This window comes from Castanea sativa, chromosome 1 (genome assembly GCF_040712315.1).
Source record: "Castanea sativa cultivar Marrone di Chiusa Pesio chromosome 1, ASM4071231v1".
In the NCBI taxonomy this organism is placed as follows: Eukaryota; Viridiplantae; Streptophyta; class Magnoliopsida; order Fagales; family Fagaceae; genus Castanea; species Castanea sativa.
The window spans coordinates 5,947,530-5,964,065 of NC_134013.1; the positions used below are offsets into that span (position 1 = coordinate 5,947,530).

At 34.4% G+C, this 16,536-nt stretch overlaps 1 protein-coding gene and 1 long non-coding RNA gene across 2 annotated transcripts in view; one reads left to right on the plus strand and one right to left on the minus strand.

The window, feature by feature from the left end:
* The window catches only part of LOC142622276 (uncharacterized), a 40,618-nt gene that overhangs the window by 9,361 nt on the left and 14,721 nt on the right, over positions 1-16,536 (minus strand). The window contains exons 7-8 of the mRNA XM_075795721.1: positions 16,333-16,420; positions 1,014-1,270 (exon numbers count right to left, since the gene is read on the minus strand). Coding sequence (XP_075651836.1) covers positions 1,014-1,270; positions 16,333-16,420 — 345 coding nt within the window. The remainder of the gene's footprint in view (positions 1-1,013; positions 1,271-16,332; positions 16,421-16,536) is intronic.
* On the plus strand, positions 5,221-7,424 carry LOC142608399 (uncharacterized). Its single transcript, XR_012839489.1, has 3 exons — positions 5,221-5,428; positions 6,031-6,082; positions 7,140-7,424. It is a non-coding gene; the product is annotated as an uncharacterized LOC142608399 (long non-coding RNA).

The window sequence follows — 16,536 nt, forward strand, 5'->3', positions numbered from 1 at the left end:
TTTTTGTGTTTGACATTTGGAGACAAATCTTGAAATTGATGTTTGAAAATTCATTAATGTAGAGATGAGTGTGTTAGACATTCATACATAGATATTCTGAATCAATATGATCTTTTAGCCTTGGCCCCCTAAACAAAAATTTCTGACTCTATCCCTACATGCATTTATATATACATAGAGTAGTAATGCCATAAAAGGAGAATTTATAGCAAATGCTGTACCACTGAACAAAAAACTAGGACAAATAGAAGCCCAAATAAAAACTCAACAAATAGTGGCACCATTTGTAGTGCCTTAGGTATGTTGTTTGACAATACCTATCAAAAACACCCTTAACAACCTGTCCCACGTACACAACTGTGGAAGCAAGGAAAATGTTCTGAGGGTTTAACTAATATCATGCACAAGCAATGCATGAAAGATCCAAAAACCAACTTAAAAAAAGCTTTGATAGATCTTTAAGTTTGCACAGGGGTGAAGAGTAGTGATAGAGGTAGTCGCTCTTACCAATAAGGAGATTTGAGAAGTTAACCAGTGCCCAATTGGTGGAAACTTATTTTAGAGCATCAGTAGACAAAGGTTTATCACCTAGCTTGACCATCAAGAAAAAGGCCAACTACTGAAAGACAATGTTCGACTAGTCGACAATAATTTTATTTTTTTATAGAGATAGTTTTAACATATGATATTTGCTTATGATAATTGCATTTATCATCAAACCAAGATACCAATTGATTTTTTAGTGTAGGCAAGGATTAAACTACAAATTTGTTATTCACCAACAAAAAACCTGTCAAGGATCGAACCCACGACTTGGCACTAATAAGGTGTAGAATTGTTAATAAGAATTTTTATTATGAATAAAATTGTCAATTTTCACTCACTCCCAATGAGTAGTAAGTCTTAAAGTAAGATTGAAACCTTTATATATATATAAATGAAAGTAAGCTCGAAACCAGTTAAAATGTGTTAAATTGTCATATTATAATCAAAAAAAGGTATTGTCAACTTACGCAAGATCCCCCCCAATGAGGAGTAAGTCTCCGCGTTTTAAGGTATTCAAATTGATTTTGAATTCTTTTTTCTGGGATGGATCAATATTAATTTCACGTTGAGCAAGTAGCCGTGCCATGGTATAGGTTGAGTTCCCACCGTCACCGGTATCTGCTATGAAGTCGAACCATAGTTCTTTTTTTGCACTAAAATCATCATGTAAATAGTCCCTTTGAGCCTCCTTTTTTGGCACAAGTTGATTTTTCTTCATTGCTGTCTGATGGAAGAAAGGGTAAGATATAAAAGAAATCATTAGTAAGATTCATAACCAAATAATTTTTTTCCCATTTTCCATACCAAAAAAAAAAAGCCTATTTGCACGTGTAAGAATATAAAAGTGAAGATTTTAAATGATGTGGTATCACATATATCTTAGATTTGTAAATAAATTTCTTCATGAAATATAGCCCCCCCCCCCCCCCCCCCCTATACAAATAGCATTTTTGGTTCTTAAACATGTCCAATTTTTTAGTTTGGTTCTTGGAGTTTCAAAATGGCAATTGAATCCTTAAAATTTATAAAATGTTCCAATTTGTTATGCACACTAGCCGGATATATAATAATATGTCATGTGATGAGGCACATTTATAATTTTTTTTTTTAAGTCTATGTAACTTAAATATTACATGTTAACCATACATGTAAATTAAAAATAAGGGGCTATCAAGAGCCTTGTAGTTCAATCGATTGGCAACTCTTATTGTTTTTAAGGGAAACATTCAAGATTTAAATTTTTTCTTTCCCAATTATTGAATTATTTAAAAAAAAAAAAAAAAAAAAAAAAACAACAACAACAACAACAAACTAACTAACTAAATGGCCACAAGGATAGTTCACTACTTTATTGTCACATGCAACTAACGTGAAGTATTCAAAGAAATAACATTGTTTACTTTCTAAACTTGAATTTACTAAATAACTCTACATTTCAGGTTGACTGGTGAAAATATTGAAAAACAAAAGTTCAATAAAGGAAAAAAATGGGTAATCATTTTATAAACTTTTGAAACCTTATGAGCCAAAATGAAAAACGTGACAAAACTTACCAAATTTGATAATTTTACACACTTTAGGGATTTGATTGTTACTCTTGAAAATAAAACGATTTTAAATACTAGGGCAAATTACACAAACCTACCTGAGGTTTGTGATAATACCAGCTAGGTCCAAAATACTTTAAAACCAACCAATTTAGTCCTCAAAAGACAACTTCGCCCCTAGACATACAAACTCTCTATTCTCTCTAATTTCTGTCACTCTCAAACCTCTCTGTGGCCGAAAATACCCAACCCAAATCTCTGAATCCATAAGAACAATACCAAAATCCCACTGAAGGTCCCCAAAAAATGCTACAAAAAAGCACATAAAAATCACTCTTTCAAAACCCATTAATCCACTTGTAAACCCCATTGAAATCTCCAGAAAAACCTAACAAAAATCCCCAAAAACCAGAAAAAATCCCAACCAAACACAACACAGAAAATCAATACAAAACCACCCAAGACCCCACCGTAAACATCAAAATAGAAACCAAAAAAAAACCCACACCACGAGATTGGGGTCATCATCCCCTGGAGAACACTGCCCAAATTTGAAATCTAAAGCTCATGCCGAGATCCACGCTGCCGTTGCAAAGACAATGAGAGATCTAGATCGAAGCACCATCACCACCACCGTGTGGGTTCTGATAAGAGAGAGAGGGGCGAGAGTCCGTTGATGGCATCAAACTTGATGGGAATCGAGAAGACCCTTGCGTGGTGGTGTTGCAGACACCAATGACTAAGCTTATGGGTTTCACCGGTGACCAGATCGAAGCACCATCACCACCGCGTGGATTCCAGTCTGAGAGGGACGAAAGTCCGTTAAATAGCACTGATGGCGTCAAACGACTCAAACCTGCGGTGGGAATCAGGAAGTCCTTTGCTGGGTGGTGTTTCCGGTGACCAAAACTCATGGGTTTCACCGGTTAGAGAGAGAGAGTTCTAAGAAAGAGAGCTGAGAGAAGAGAGCTGAGCGAGGGAGAGTAACGAGATAGGAGAGAGAAAGAAGAGATAATAAAAATTAGGGACAAAATGGTCTTTTCAGAATGAAATTGGTAGGTTTTAAATTGTTTTGGACCTAGTTGGACCTAGTTGGTATTTAGGGTAGGTTTGTGTAATTTATCCTAAATACTAAGAGTGATGTTTTGATTTCCAAAATACAATTAACACTCCCTTTTTTTTTTTTTTCTTCCATGCGTAGTTCCCCCATTCCTCATACACTAGATAATTACAAGAGTAATCCTATATGGGTGGACGCAAGATGAGAACTAGAAATTTTGAACCTGATATCTTATGAATCTCATGCAACAATAAGAACTACTAGACCAACAATTATTAACACTCCATTGGTTCTAAGTTCTAACACAATTTTAGATAAGAAATATAATCCCATCTTTTCAATGCTTGGTGCAACAAAAAATTGTTAATCAACTGCAAACATTTTTATGCTCAAAGGAAATTTACATTGAAATTATAGAAAATATTTTATTCATTTAAAAGCCTAAATAAGTCTCCAGATCATGCATGTGCCCCTTCCACTGTAGCATGTTAGAATTGTGTGGTTAAATAATTAAATTTATCATATCCCAGTAGGTTGAGCTTTTGAGACAATTTGTAATTTAACATGGTATCAAAGCATGAGATTCTAAATTCGATCTTTGTCTCCTTCACTCTACCTCTCATTTAAAATTCCACATGTTGGACCTTACTTATTAAGAGGAATTTGGGCCCAAACGTTTGGGGGTTAAATAATTAAATTGACTATATCCCAATATCTTAAGTTTTGGGATAATCATTAATTTAACATGTTCCCCTTCCACTATAGCATTGCCACCTCCCCATCCTCTCAACAACCAACAACATCATTTTCTTCCCACCCTCCCCTCCTCATTCGTACCATCGCCACCACCTCCCTCCCCTCTTCTCTAGGCCGCCACTTCCCTTCCCTTCCCTTCCCTTCCTACTCCACCACATTGTCACCACTAGCTTCACCATGCAAGGACGGATCTACTTGAAGACTACCCCATAACCCCCTTGCCCCCAATTTTTTTAGTAGTACATATGATTAGATTTTTTGTAATAGGGTATATAGTTAAATTTGAAGTTTATACTTCCAAAACTTGTAACTACCTCCCTCTCAAGAATTAAATTGGTCCAAAGAGGCCCAAAAAAAAACTAACTACACCATACTTGAGACCCCTCCTAAAAAAGTGGACTTTATAGTTAACAAGAACCTAAACTTAAGTGGTGTTACTATATTGATGGCATCAATTGCCTCTCCCTTCAGCCCCCCCCCCCCCCCCTCCCCCGAGAAGAAATTCTTGTTCTATCCCACCCCATGTCACCAGTAGCCTACAAAAGAATTAAGCCGTTTATAAATTACCTGAGTTCAGCTTATGAATGAATCAACCCAAGCTCAAATTAGGCCTAATTTTTAAACTAGCCAAACTCGAACAAAATAATGAACTTGTAAATATGATGAGGCTCAAATTGAATGTATGTAATATTATGTGTGTATCAAATCATAATTTGTAATTTATTGACAATATAAATAGTTCATTTCATAGTAAAAACTATATATAATTTTAAATAATATAAAGTTGATAATCTAATTTTTATGAGTTCATAATAAAAAAAATCATTATATCTAATTAATTCTAATAATATAATTGAAACAATTATTTAATTATTAATTATTAGTATAGATTTGTGAACCAGTAAAAAAATTTAGTCTTGGTGTATACTATATATAAGAATAGAATAAGTTAATCAAATAGTTTATAAACAAGTTTGAACTTATTCCACACAAAAAAAAAAAAAAAAAAAAAAAAAAAAAAAAAAAAAAAAAAAAAAGAAGAAGAAGAAGAAGAAGAAGAAGAAGAAGAAGAAAGAAGAACCAAGCTAAAAATGTTCTTTGGCTTGGTGAAGTGCTCGAGCTCAACTCGTGTTTGAATAAAGTTAAATAAACCAATTTTGAACTTTCAAATACTTAAATATGCTCAATTTAACTTGTTTATAAGGCCCTAGCTCTAACGTCCCAGTCAACCAAAAATAAAAAATAAAAAAATTAGATTTTTTGAGACACACGTGGCTCCCAACTACCCCACCTACCCCACCCATTCCCACCACACATTTCACTCCACCTTATCTCCTCTCTTTGGCTGGCTCACTCACTCCCCTTCTTTTCTTTTTCATTTTCTCTCATACATTCCTCTCTAATCTTATATCCTCTCTCACCGGTACTTCCACACCACCACTATTTCCACCATCATTTTCTGGCAAAATCACTGGAAAATTCTTGAGAACCTATAAGCACCTTCATATCATTTTTTGAGGTAAAAATTTCTAATCTTTTTGGTGGGTTTTACACTTTTACTTGAGGTTATTTTTATCTAAGCTTTAATAATGATACTCATGTGATTTATGAGCATTAGAAGTGATATTTATGTGTTTGTATGTATGGTTTTTGTATTGGTGGAATTATTTGATGAGTGGGTATATGGTTTGTGCTAATGATGACTACTTAAGGTTTATGTATGGTGGAAAATTTAGGGGTTTTGAGTTATAACATGTGATGGTTGGTAAATCTAATTTTTTTCATTGCCATTGGGTTTATTTGGAGTTAGTTGAAGTTCTAAATTTCTTATCTTGGAGGATATTTTGATTTTGCTTTCATGGATCTCTTAATGATGCAATGTAAATTTTATGAAAGCTGGTCATGATATTGGATATGATATTAAATGGGTTAACTTTATAAATTGGAGTTTATGCCTTGTTAATCAATTTGTTGAGAAACTTTGAAAGTAGAATATATTATTATTGATGAGGTTAAATACTAGGCTTGCCTATAAGTGCTCATTTGGCAATTCCTAAATTGTAGCTAGATACAATTTCAAGCTCTATGCTTATTGTGATAGGTTTAATTGATATTGTTTAGGTTCTAGCTAATCTCCTTGGAGCTTGGAGAATTAGGCTTTTGCGATTACGAGGTAAGTAGCTTTTTAGTGGGATTTTTGAAAAATAAACATGTTGCATAAATGTTGTTTTTGGGTTAGACATGCTTTTGAAAACTACCTATGGAAATTATATTTTCCTCAAAACTGTTGTGTCATAACCTTAATATATGTATGATTATATATGAAAATGCATCACATTTGTTATTGCATTTAGGGAAATGCATGAATTTTTTGATATGGAAAAATGAGCATATTTTATTTAACCTTTGATAAGGACATCTTGGATTTTATGGTATATTAGAATATTTAAGGATGCTTGTCTTGTTATGTGGGAAATTGATAGAAAATCTCTTGACAAGAATGAAGTTGAAAATCTTACAAACTTTGTAGAAGTTAGATTATTTAAGGTTTTTCTAGAAATTACCTAGATATAAACTATATATTTAAAAGTAATGTAACCTGTGAGTTTTATGTGGTTTTAACACAATGCCATGTGTGATTTCTTGGTGATCACCCGATTTGGTTTTCGTAGTCTTTGTGACAACGGAATCAGATCCAGGTCAGTGCCTTTTCACTTTGGATGATGCGTTCTTCCCCGCTGCCCATAGGGGGAAAAGGTTCCTTGATTGTGTGTGAGTGAGGCTGCTGTCCATGGGGCCAAAAGACCACATGCAAAAGAGGTCCTATTTGACACACTCTCTTTGCTGCCTATGGGGGGGGGGGAGAAAAACCTTGAGGGTATGGGTGAGGTTGTTGTCCATGGGATCAAGAGTCTGCATACTAGAGAGGACAATATCATGCTAGTTGTGAATGGGTGGATCCCCTGACCGATCTATGTGGTAGTATGGTATATTATGATAATTTACTTTATGTTAGATATTATGGTTTTGGAACTTATATTGTTGGTGCTCACAGATTCTAGTATATAGTTTCAAGGTATTTACTTTGAGAAACTTTGTGTTTCATTAGTAAATCATTCTTGTCATAGCATATTATTATTATTGAAAATGAAACCTGCATTTCCCCCACCCACATTAATTATGCTACTTACTGAGCTCTGTCTCATTTCATTATTTTATAAACTTTTCAGAGTAGGCAACAATATTTTGAGACAGCTTTTTGGTGGCTAACAGTAGTTAAACTAACTATTGATGAAAGCTGAACTTTTGTAATGGAGATATTAGATAATGTACATCTTAGAATAGGCTTGACTCATTCTTTTGTATATTATAGTGGTTGTGACGTTATACGAGCTAATGATATGTAATTATTTATTCAAACCTCTATTCTTTTGTGGTCAATGGTCCTTGTAATTATTGCTTAGAGCTCTAACTTACTTTGAGAGTATATTTAATAAAATTATTATGATAATTCTTGATGTTGGTACTTGATATGATTTATGTGGATTGAATTGTCAAAAATGAAAAATCTATATGTACTTGAGACGTCTTTCTCATGCTTTGGACCCTTTGGGGTTTGGAGCGTGACACTAGCCACCACCATTTACCTTCCCCATCGGCCATCATCGATACTTTTACTACCACCATTGTCTATTTGTCTATTTGAGTTTTGTTAATGTTAGCATAGAAACATTTAGTGTGATCAAACATACAAAATTTCTAAAGTCTCAATCAAATAATAAAGAATAAATCATTTACCTCTGTTAGGTTCTAAGGATTTAGGATCTAAATGTATTAGAACTTCAGTGTGTAATGTTGGCAAACCATAATCAAAACTTAGAGTCTAGATTTAGGATGCTCAAAATATATTTAATGTAAAGTTGGAATCGAGTAATTGCAGAAAATTACTATTCACTTTCTACAAGGCTCGATTGATCGAAAATTAGACTCGATCGATCGAAGCTCGTGCAGATTGTTTTTCTACAAAATTTTCTAACTCTGCCCAAGCCCGTTTGCATGTAGGGTTTTATAATTTATATTTCATATAAATAGAAAAACCCTAGCCACGTTTTAGAGATGTTATTTATGCTGTGTATGTGAATCTCTTGTGAGATTTAGAGGTGTGTACCTTCACACATACTTAGGATTATCAAGAATCAAGATTATGTCAAGAGCTTGATGATCGCTTCAATTGCTGCATAAAGAGCTTAAAGATGCACAAGTGGGAATACTTGTGCTTGTTGTGGATCTAAGAAAGAAGTAGTCCATGGACTCGGAACTGTCACTTGGTCGTGGTAGTAAGTTTCCTACTCGAGGTAGCAATAGGATGTTTGTAGACTAAGTCGCTATTGTGTAAATTTCAATTCTTTCATAGTGGATCTTGTTTTACTTTGAGGATAGCTAGGTTAAATTCTCCCCAAGTTTTTTACCGGTTTGGTTTTTCTGAGTTATCATTTCGTTGTGCTCTTTATTTTTCGCACTTGTCAATGATATGATTTACTTGTGTTAACTTAGATCTGAATAATTTGCCTAAGTTAATCACTTGACTAAATAACTAGGTTAATCTGTTTGGTTTTAAGGGATCTAAAAATGTACAAGTGGTATCAAAGCAGGTTAGCTCTAGTGTTTAGATCCTTTGATCTAAGAGTTGATCCTTGACCCCTGTTATCATAGATACTTGGAAGCTCTTATTGCTAAAGTTTCAATTTGTCTATTTTTGGTTTGTGTATATTGTTGCTTTTTTTAAGTCTCTCCTTGAGCATCTTGGTATAATTACATATGATGATAATTATGTGTGTTATACTGCTTTAACCACCTTAAAGGCACGTGATTCTTGTCTTTAGTATTTGGATAGTGGTTGTTCCAAGCATATGACAGGAAATAAAACTTTATTCAAGACACTCTTGGAAGGAAAGATTGGGACAGTCACCTTTGGAGATGGAAGAAAATCTGTGATTAGAGGCATCGGACCTGTGGACATTCTAGGATTGCCAATTTTTGAAGATGTCTGGTATGTTAGTGGGCTAAAGGCTAATTTACTAAGTATCAGTCAGATTTGTGACAACGGATTAAATATTCTCTTCACCAAGTATGAATGTAAGATACTGGATGGAGGAGGTGACTGCATGTGTATTGGTGTTAGGACAGCTGACAACTATTATGGTATAACACCAAGTATAAACAACAAGTGTTTCAGTGCAAAGATCAATCAAGTAGACTTATGACATCAACGGTTGGGGCATGCAAGTCATAAGCAATTAGAGAAGATTTCCAAGTGTGATGCAGTTATTGGTTTGCCCAAGTTTGAAAAGATAGAAAAGTGCATATGTGGACCATGTCAGATGGGTAAACAAGTGAAGTCCAAACATCCGTCTATGACTAACGTTCAAACTTCAAAACCTCTAGAGTTGTTTCATATTGATCTTATAAGTCCTGCTAGAGTTCAAAGTTTAGGTGGCAAAAGTATATTCTAGTTGTTGTGGATGATTTCACTAGATATACTTAGATTGTGCTTTTAAGAGATAAAGCTGAGGCTCTTGAAAAGATGATAATCTTGTACAAGAAATTGCAAGTTGAGAAAGGAACTGTGATAGCCAGAATCAGAAGTGATCATAGAAGGGAATTTGAAAACACAAAGCTGGCTACCTTCTGCAATGATCAAGCACACATCAAGACTTCTCTTCACCCAAGACACCATAACATAATGGAATAGTGGAACGGAAGAGCAGGGTTGTTCAAGAGATGGCTCGTGTCATACTACATAACAAAAAAATGCCCAAGTCCTTCTGAGGAGAAGCAGTTTACACTACTTTTCATACACTAAATTAGGTGTATTTTAAACCTAATTCTAAGAAAACTCCTTATGAACTATGGAGAGGAAAGAAGCCTGTTGTCAAATACTTCCGGATATTTGGCAGTGACTGTTATATTCTACGTGATAGGGGGAACCTAAAAAGTTTGATGCAAAGAGCGACAAGGAATACTTTCTGGGATACTCCTCCACTAGTAGAGCTTACAGAGTATACAACCTAAGAACTAAAACAGTCATGGAGTCTTCAAATGTGGTGATCAATGATGTACTATGTTCTGAAACTCAGTCAGAAAACATCCCTCCTGATCAAGAAAAGACCGTGGAAGTTGATGAGCTTATTCCTAATGATTATATTGGGAAGCATAGTGATGAAGAGCTACTAGTGTTGAACGATGCTATTTCAATACCTTCAAGTTCAGAACCATCTACACCGGTTCATGAAACTCATCAACAACAAAATGAGCTTAGCCCTTCATCAATACAAAAAGGTACTTCCACATTTCTGGTCAAAGGTCCATCTTCAAGAGTAAAGTTAAATCACTCTATCAGAACCTATATTGGGTATTTTAAATGATAACATGAAATTGAGATCAAAAGCCTTGAATGTTATTACTCACTTATGCTATCTATCCCAATTTGAACCAAAAAAGGTGGATGAAGCACTTCAAGATGCTGATTAAGTTAATTTTATGCACGAAGAGCTTCATCAATTTGTTTGGAATGATGTGTGGGAATTAGTTCCTAGACCAAAAGGAGTAAATGTAATTGGAACTAAGTGAATTTTTAAGAACAAGTCAGATGAACATGGTATTGTTATTTGAAACAAATCAAGACTTGTTGCTCAAGGATACACACAAGTGGAATGGGTTGATTTTGATGAGACTTTTGCACCAGTAGCAAGAATAGAATCCATTAGAATACTGTTGGCCATAGCAAGTCATTTGAATTTCAAGCTGTATCAAATGGATGTCAAGAGTGCCTTCTTGAATGGAATGCTTCAAGAAGAGGTATATGTTGAACAACCAAAGGGTTTTGTTGATTCTCACAGATTGGATGATGTCTACAAGTTGAAAAGCACTCTCTATGGTTTGAAACAAGCTCCCAGGGCATGGTATGATAGGTTGACCACTTATCTCATTGAGTATGGATTCAAAAGAGTATTTGTTGATACAACTCTCTTCATACGAAAGGATAAGAATTATTTTGTAGTAGCTCAAATTTATGTTGATGATATTGTTTTTGGGACTACTAATGATTCTCTTGCTCAATCTTTTGCAAGTGAAAAGAAAAAGATGTTTGAAATGAGTATGGTCAGTGAACTTACTTATTTCTTGGGATTGTAGGTGAAGTAAACGGATTCTGGTATTTACATCAACCAAGCAAAATATGCCAGAAATCTAGTCAAGAGATTTGGACTTGAGTCTGTAAATGTTACATTATATAGAAGCATGATTAGTTGCCTTTTGTATTTAATTGCAAGTCATCTAGACATGGCTTCCAGTGTTGGTGTATGCTCTAGATTTCAATCTAATCCTTAAATTTCACATTTGAATGTTGTTAAAAGAATCATAAAATATGTTAGTGGAACTTGTGATTATGGTTTATTCTATAGCAAAGAGTCAAATTTGTCTCTTGATGGATTTTCTGATTCAGATTGGCCGGCAATGCCAATGATAGAAAAAGCAGCACTGGTGGGTGTTTTACTGTAGGAGCCAATCTTGTTGCTTGGATGAGTAAAAAGCAAAATTCTGTCTCTCTGTCTACTGCAGAAGTAGAATATATTGCTGCTAGAAGTTATTGTTCACAGTTTCTTTGGATGAAAAGCTTTTGAATGATTATGGGATAACACAAGACACCATAGTTGTTTATTGTGATAATTCTAGTGTTATCGATATCTCTAAGAACCCTGTTCAACACTCTAAGACTAAACACGTAGAGATTAGATATCACTTTATTAGGGATCTTTTTTAAAGAAAGATTGTGGCTCTTGAATATATCCCTACTGATCATCAGAATGCTGACATCTTCACCAAACCTCTTGATAGAAGTAAGTTTGAGATACTTTGTCAAGTAATTAGTGTGATTTTGTGTCCCTGATCGTCTTTGGTTTTCATGGTCCTTGTGCTTCTTCTCTCTACTCTATGTGACCATTTTTCTTTTGTTGTTTCGGTTTGTTTTTGTTTTTAGGATTTGCATTGCATAACATTCATGCATTTCACGCTAGGTTGTTTTTGTTTTGTTTTTTTTTTTTAATTAAAAAAGAAAAGAAAAGAAAAACAAATGTGTTTTGCACTATCTTTCTTGGATTTTGAAATCAAGGTTGGCCAAACCATCTTTGCGTAACATGTTTATGTACTTTATTTAGCTTAGATGAGCTTACTTTATTGCACTTTACTAGTTTGAGTTTTGTAGTGCATGTTCTGTGGGAATTGTCTATAGTTTTTGATCACATGATATAAATATTGAAGTCACATGCCTTTGATTGTTGGACTTGAATTTAATGAGAATGGAATAAATAACCATCTCACCACTATTTACTAGCCAATCATGAACACTTTAGTACATATCATATGATTTTGTGCTCAAGAAAGTGTAGCACATGCACAAAAAGAACATAAGGTGTAGCCTCAGTTTAAATAATAAAATTGGTGTGTACATTATTATGCTATAATAACTTCACAATCAAATAAAATTGGTGTGTATATTATGAGGCAAATTCAAGAAACTTACATGATTGCAAGCTTTTATTCTAGGAGATGTGGGAATTATATGATGAAACTCTTTAAGGGATAGTCTCTTTTAAATTTTTGTGATGGATTTTGTAGAAATTGTGATTGATTATTATCTACTTATCACTTCACATGTATTTCAAGCTTTTGCTAGTTGCACACACTTCACAAGTTACTCTTTTCTAAACTTGATACATGTTATTGTATGTGATCTTGTTGTGGCCATCCGAGATTGAAAGAACCTTGATTTTGATGCAAAATGTTTTTAAAGTGTTTTTTAGGACAAATTGATTGAAAATCTTACTTTTGAATAATGGGGGTTAAATTCAAGGGTTTTTGAAAAAAAAAATTATCTCATACTCATGCATTTCATTCATAAAATACTATGCTTTGAGGAGTTTTTGCATTAAAATGCTTTGTTTTTCAAAAATTTGAAGTTTTAAGATTTTCAATTGATCGAACCTGTTGCTCGACCGATTGAAATTGCAAATAACAATTAAGTTTGAATCTGCCTGGCTCGATCTCTGCTCGATTGATACTGGATCGATCGAATATGTTTTTTGATCGATCGAAAACCGTTCAAAAGGTTTTTTAAAACATGAGTTTTTCACGTGCTCCTCACTATTCAAAACTTTTTCAAAAGTTCTTTCTCTCTCTCTTCGATCGGTCAAGATTCAAAAAAAGATTTTTGTCATTTTCCCTCAAAATTTTTCAAGAGTTTTTGTCTTCTAAGGCCGGTAAGACCCTTTTACCCTTCCTTTTTCAATTATTTTCATTTTTCATGCATTTTAGGGAGAAATTCGAACCTATGAATTTTTGGGGTTTTTGGTGTTTTCAATCTTTTTCTTCAAAATTGATCATTGGGTTTTTGTTATGGGATGTTAATAAATTGATCTTTGTGGTTTAATTTGATGAATTTTGAACATTTGGATTTTCTAGGGCTTGAAACTACCCGAATTGGGGATTTTGTTCAATTAAGCATTAATTTATGAAATTGGCTTGTTTGGTTGATTGAATTGGTCATTATATTCTGTTATCTATCTTGTGTAATGATCAATTGGTCAATTTGTTAGGATTTTTGAAAGTGGGTTTTCCAAATTTGGAGTTTTTGCTATAAACTCTATGCTTAAGCCAATTTTGTGTTTTTAAACGAATAATTGAACTTTTCTCATTGCATTAGAGCATGCATCATGTGTTGATATTGTTCATGCATCATATAGATTGTTATTTTCTATATTGTTTTTGCTCTAATTGTGTCTGATATAGTTTGCCCTTGGTTTTTCTTTTTTTTTTTCTTTTTTTTTCTTTTTTTTTTTTTTCTATTTTGTCTCTTTTTTGTCTATTATATTCCAACCTTAGCATCATGACTAGGAAGACTAGAGCCAATAGGAAATCCACCTCTTCTTCTTCTCCGTCCTTTGATAGTGAGAGGTTTTCAAGTGAGAAAAACCAGGAAACTTATGAGAATTTGAACATTTTTAGGAATGTGTGGGCTGAGCGAAAGGTAGTTTTAGATGAGCTTGATTCGGAGATTAGGAGAAACTTTGAGCGTAGGGGCTGGTTGCCTTTGTTGGATGTAGACCATCCTCCACCGGCTACCTTGATTAGAGAGTTCTAATTGAACCTCTCTATCCACTCCAATGATTCTGACACATTGGTGAAAAGTTGGATAAGGGATGAAAATCATGTCATTACTCCTATGGTAGTGGCATCTGCTCTTGGGGTACCTTGGGTCCAACATCCCATTTATCCTTATGATGAGTCTCCGCCCATCGATGACATTGTGTCATATCTTACTGGATCTTCTATCTAGTGGGGTGCTGATCCTCGGATCACTTCTCACGAGTTGACTGAGATTCATTACTTGTTTTTCCGAATTTCTTTCCATTCTATCTGGCCCATCTCTCATTTGCATACTATTCCTCTCGAGAGATGTGCATTTTTGTATGCTCTTGTCACTGACGCTCCTATGAGTTTTCCTCATCTTTTCCTTTGTTCCTTGGTTGAGGTTCATAGGAGTAGCTCTTCTCCTCATGCTCTTTTCTTTCCGGTTCTCATTCATCGAATTTTGTTGCATCTAGGTTTGAATGAGTTTCTTGCTTCTGAGCCCGTACATATCATCGCTCCCATAGATGCCACCTTCCTTAGGCAGAGGGCTGCTCAGATGCGAGCTAGCTCTAAATGCCCTAGAGTAGAGTCTTCCTTTGGTGCACCTCCTCCTCCTCCTTTTACAAGTGATCTGGCTGCTAATGCTTATATCGATCCGACTGTTACTGCTCCTCCACCTTTTACTTCGAATGTTTCTAGCATTCGTCGTACTTTAGACACTGTCATGACCGTTCAAGTGGCTCATGGTCAGCTTTTGGTGGACGTGCTTATCGAGCTTCAGGCTTTGAGAGCAAATTTGACGAGTTTTAGACGGTCACCTCCACCACCTCCTTTTGATGATGAGTCTTGATTGTCCTTTAGCATTTCGTCACAAAAAGGGGGAGTACATATGGATGGAGATAGGGAGAGTTTTTTGTTGTTTTGGAGCTTTAGATTGAATCTAGGCGCTTTACATTGTATTTTTTATGGCTCATGATGTATTTATTTTGATGTCTCTATTTTTTTGATGAGTTGTATATGATAGGAGAAGGCATTATGTTTTTATTTTTGTTTCTTGTTTCACATTGTGCTACATTGATTATTGATTTATATTTATGAGATTATTCATGATATATGTCTTGTAGTTTATGTTATATGAAATCAAGAATTTATTTTGTTTTACTTGTATTTTCCACACATGCGTTTATGTGTTTGTTAAGTGTTTCAAAAATATACAAGTTGATTCAGTCATGCTATTGTTTACACTTGCAACTAATAGATAGTGGTTAGGTTGAATTGTGTTTGGTTGGGCTGTTTTTGTAACTTTGAGCTTTTTGTTTATTTTGTGTTTTGTCATGGATTGCCAAAAGGGGAGTTTGTTAGGTTCTAAGGATTTAGGATCTAAATGTATTAGAATTTCAGTGTGTAATGTTGGTAAACCATAATCAAAACTTAGAGTCTAGATTTAGGATGCTCAAAGTATGTTTAATGTAAAGTTGGAATCGAGTAATTGTAGAAAATTACTGTTCACTTTCTGCAAGACTCGATCGATCAAAAATTAGAATCGATCGATCGAAGCTCGTGCATATTGTTTTTCTGTAGAATTTTCCAACTCAGTCCAAGCTCATTTGACGTGTAAGGTTTTATATTTTATGTTTTATATAAATAGAAAAACCCTAGCCATGTTTTAGAGTTGTTGTTTATGTTGTGTATGTGAATCTCTTGTGAGATCTAGATGTGTTTGCCTTCACATATATTTAGGGTTATCAAGAATCAAGATTATGTCAAGAGCTTGATGATCGCTTCAGTTGTTCCATAAAGAGCTTAAAGATACATAAGTGAGAGTACTTGTACTTGCTATGGATCTAAGAAAAAAGTAGTCCGTGGACTCGGAGCTGTCACGTGGTTGTTGTAGAAAGTTTCCTACTCGAGGTAGTAATAGGATGTTAGTGGTCTAAGTCGCTATTGTATAAACTTCAATTCTTTCATAGTGAATCTTGTTTTACCTTAAGGATAGTTAGGTTAAATCCTCCTTAGGTTTTTTACCGATTTGGTTTTCCTAGGTTATCATATCGTTGTGTTCTTTAATTTTCACACTTATCAATGATAGGATTTACTTGTGTTAACCTAGATCTGAATAATTTATCTAAGTTAATCACTTGACTAAATAACTAGGTTAATCTGTTTGGTTTTAAGGGGTCTAAAAACATACAATCTCAAAACAAACAGAGCATAAAGTTAGTTATTCACTTATACCTGAAATATACGCAGGTCAAAGCGACGTAGGAAGACATTTGCTGATACTTTGAGGTCAAAAAGGGTCTTGTATAGATCAGCTGATGTACTGGACCACATAGCCACAGCCAAAGAAAAAAGAACTTAAGGGGGTTGTTTGTAAGAGCAAAAAACTTAAAATTAAATAATAATGATAATAAATAAATGAATAAATCAGGAGATGGC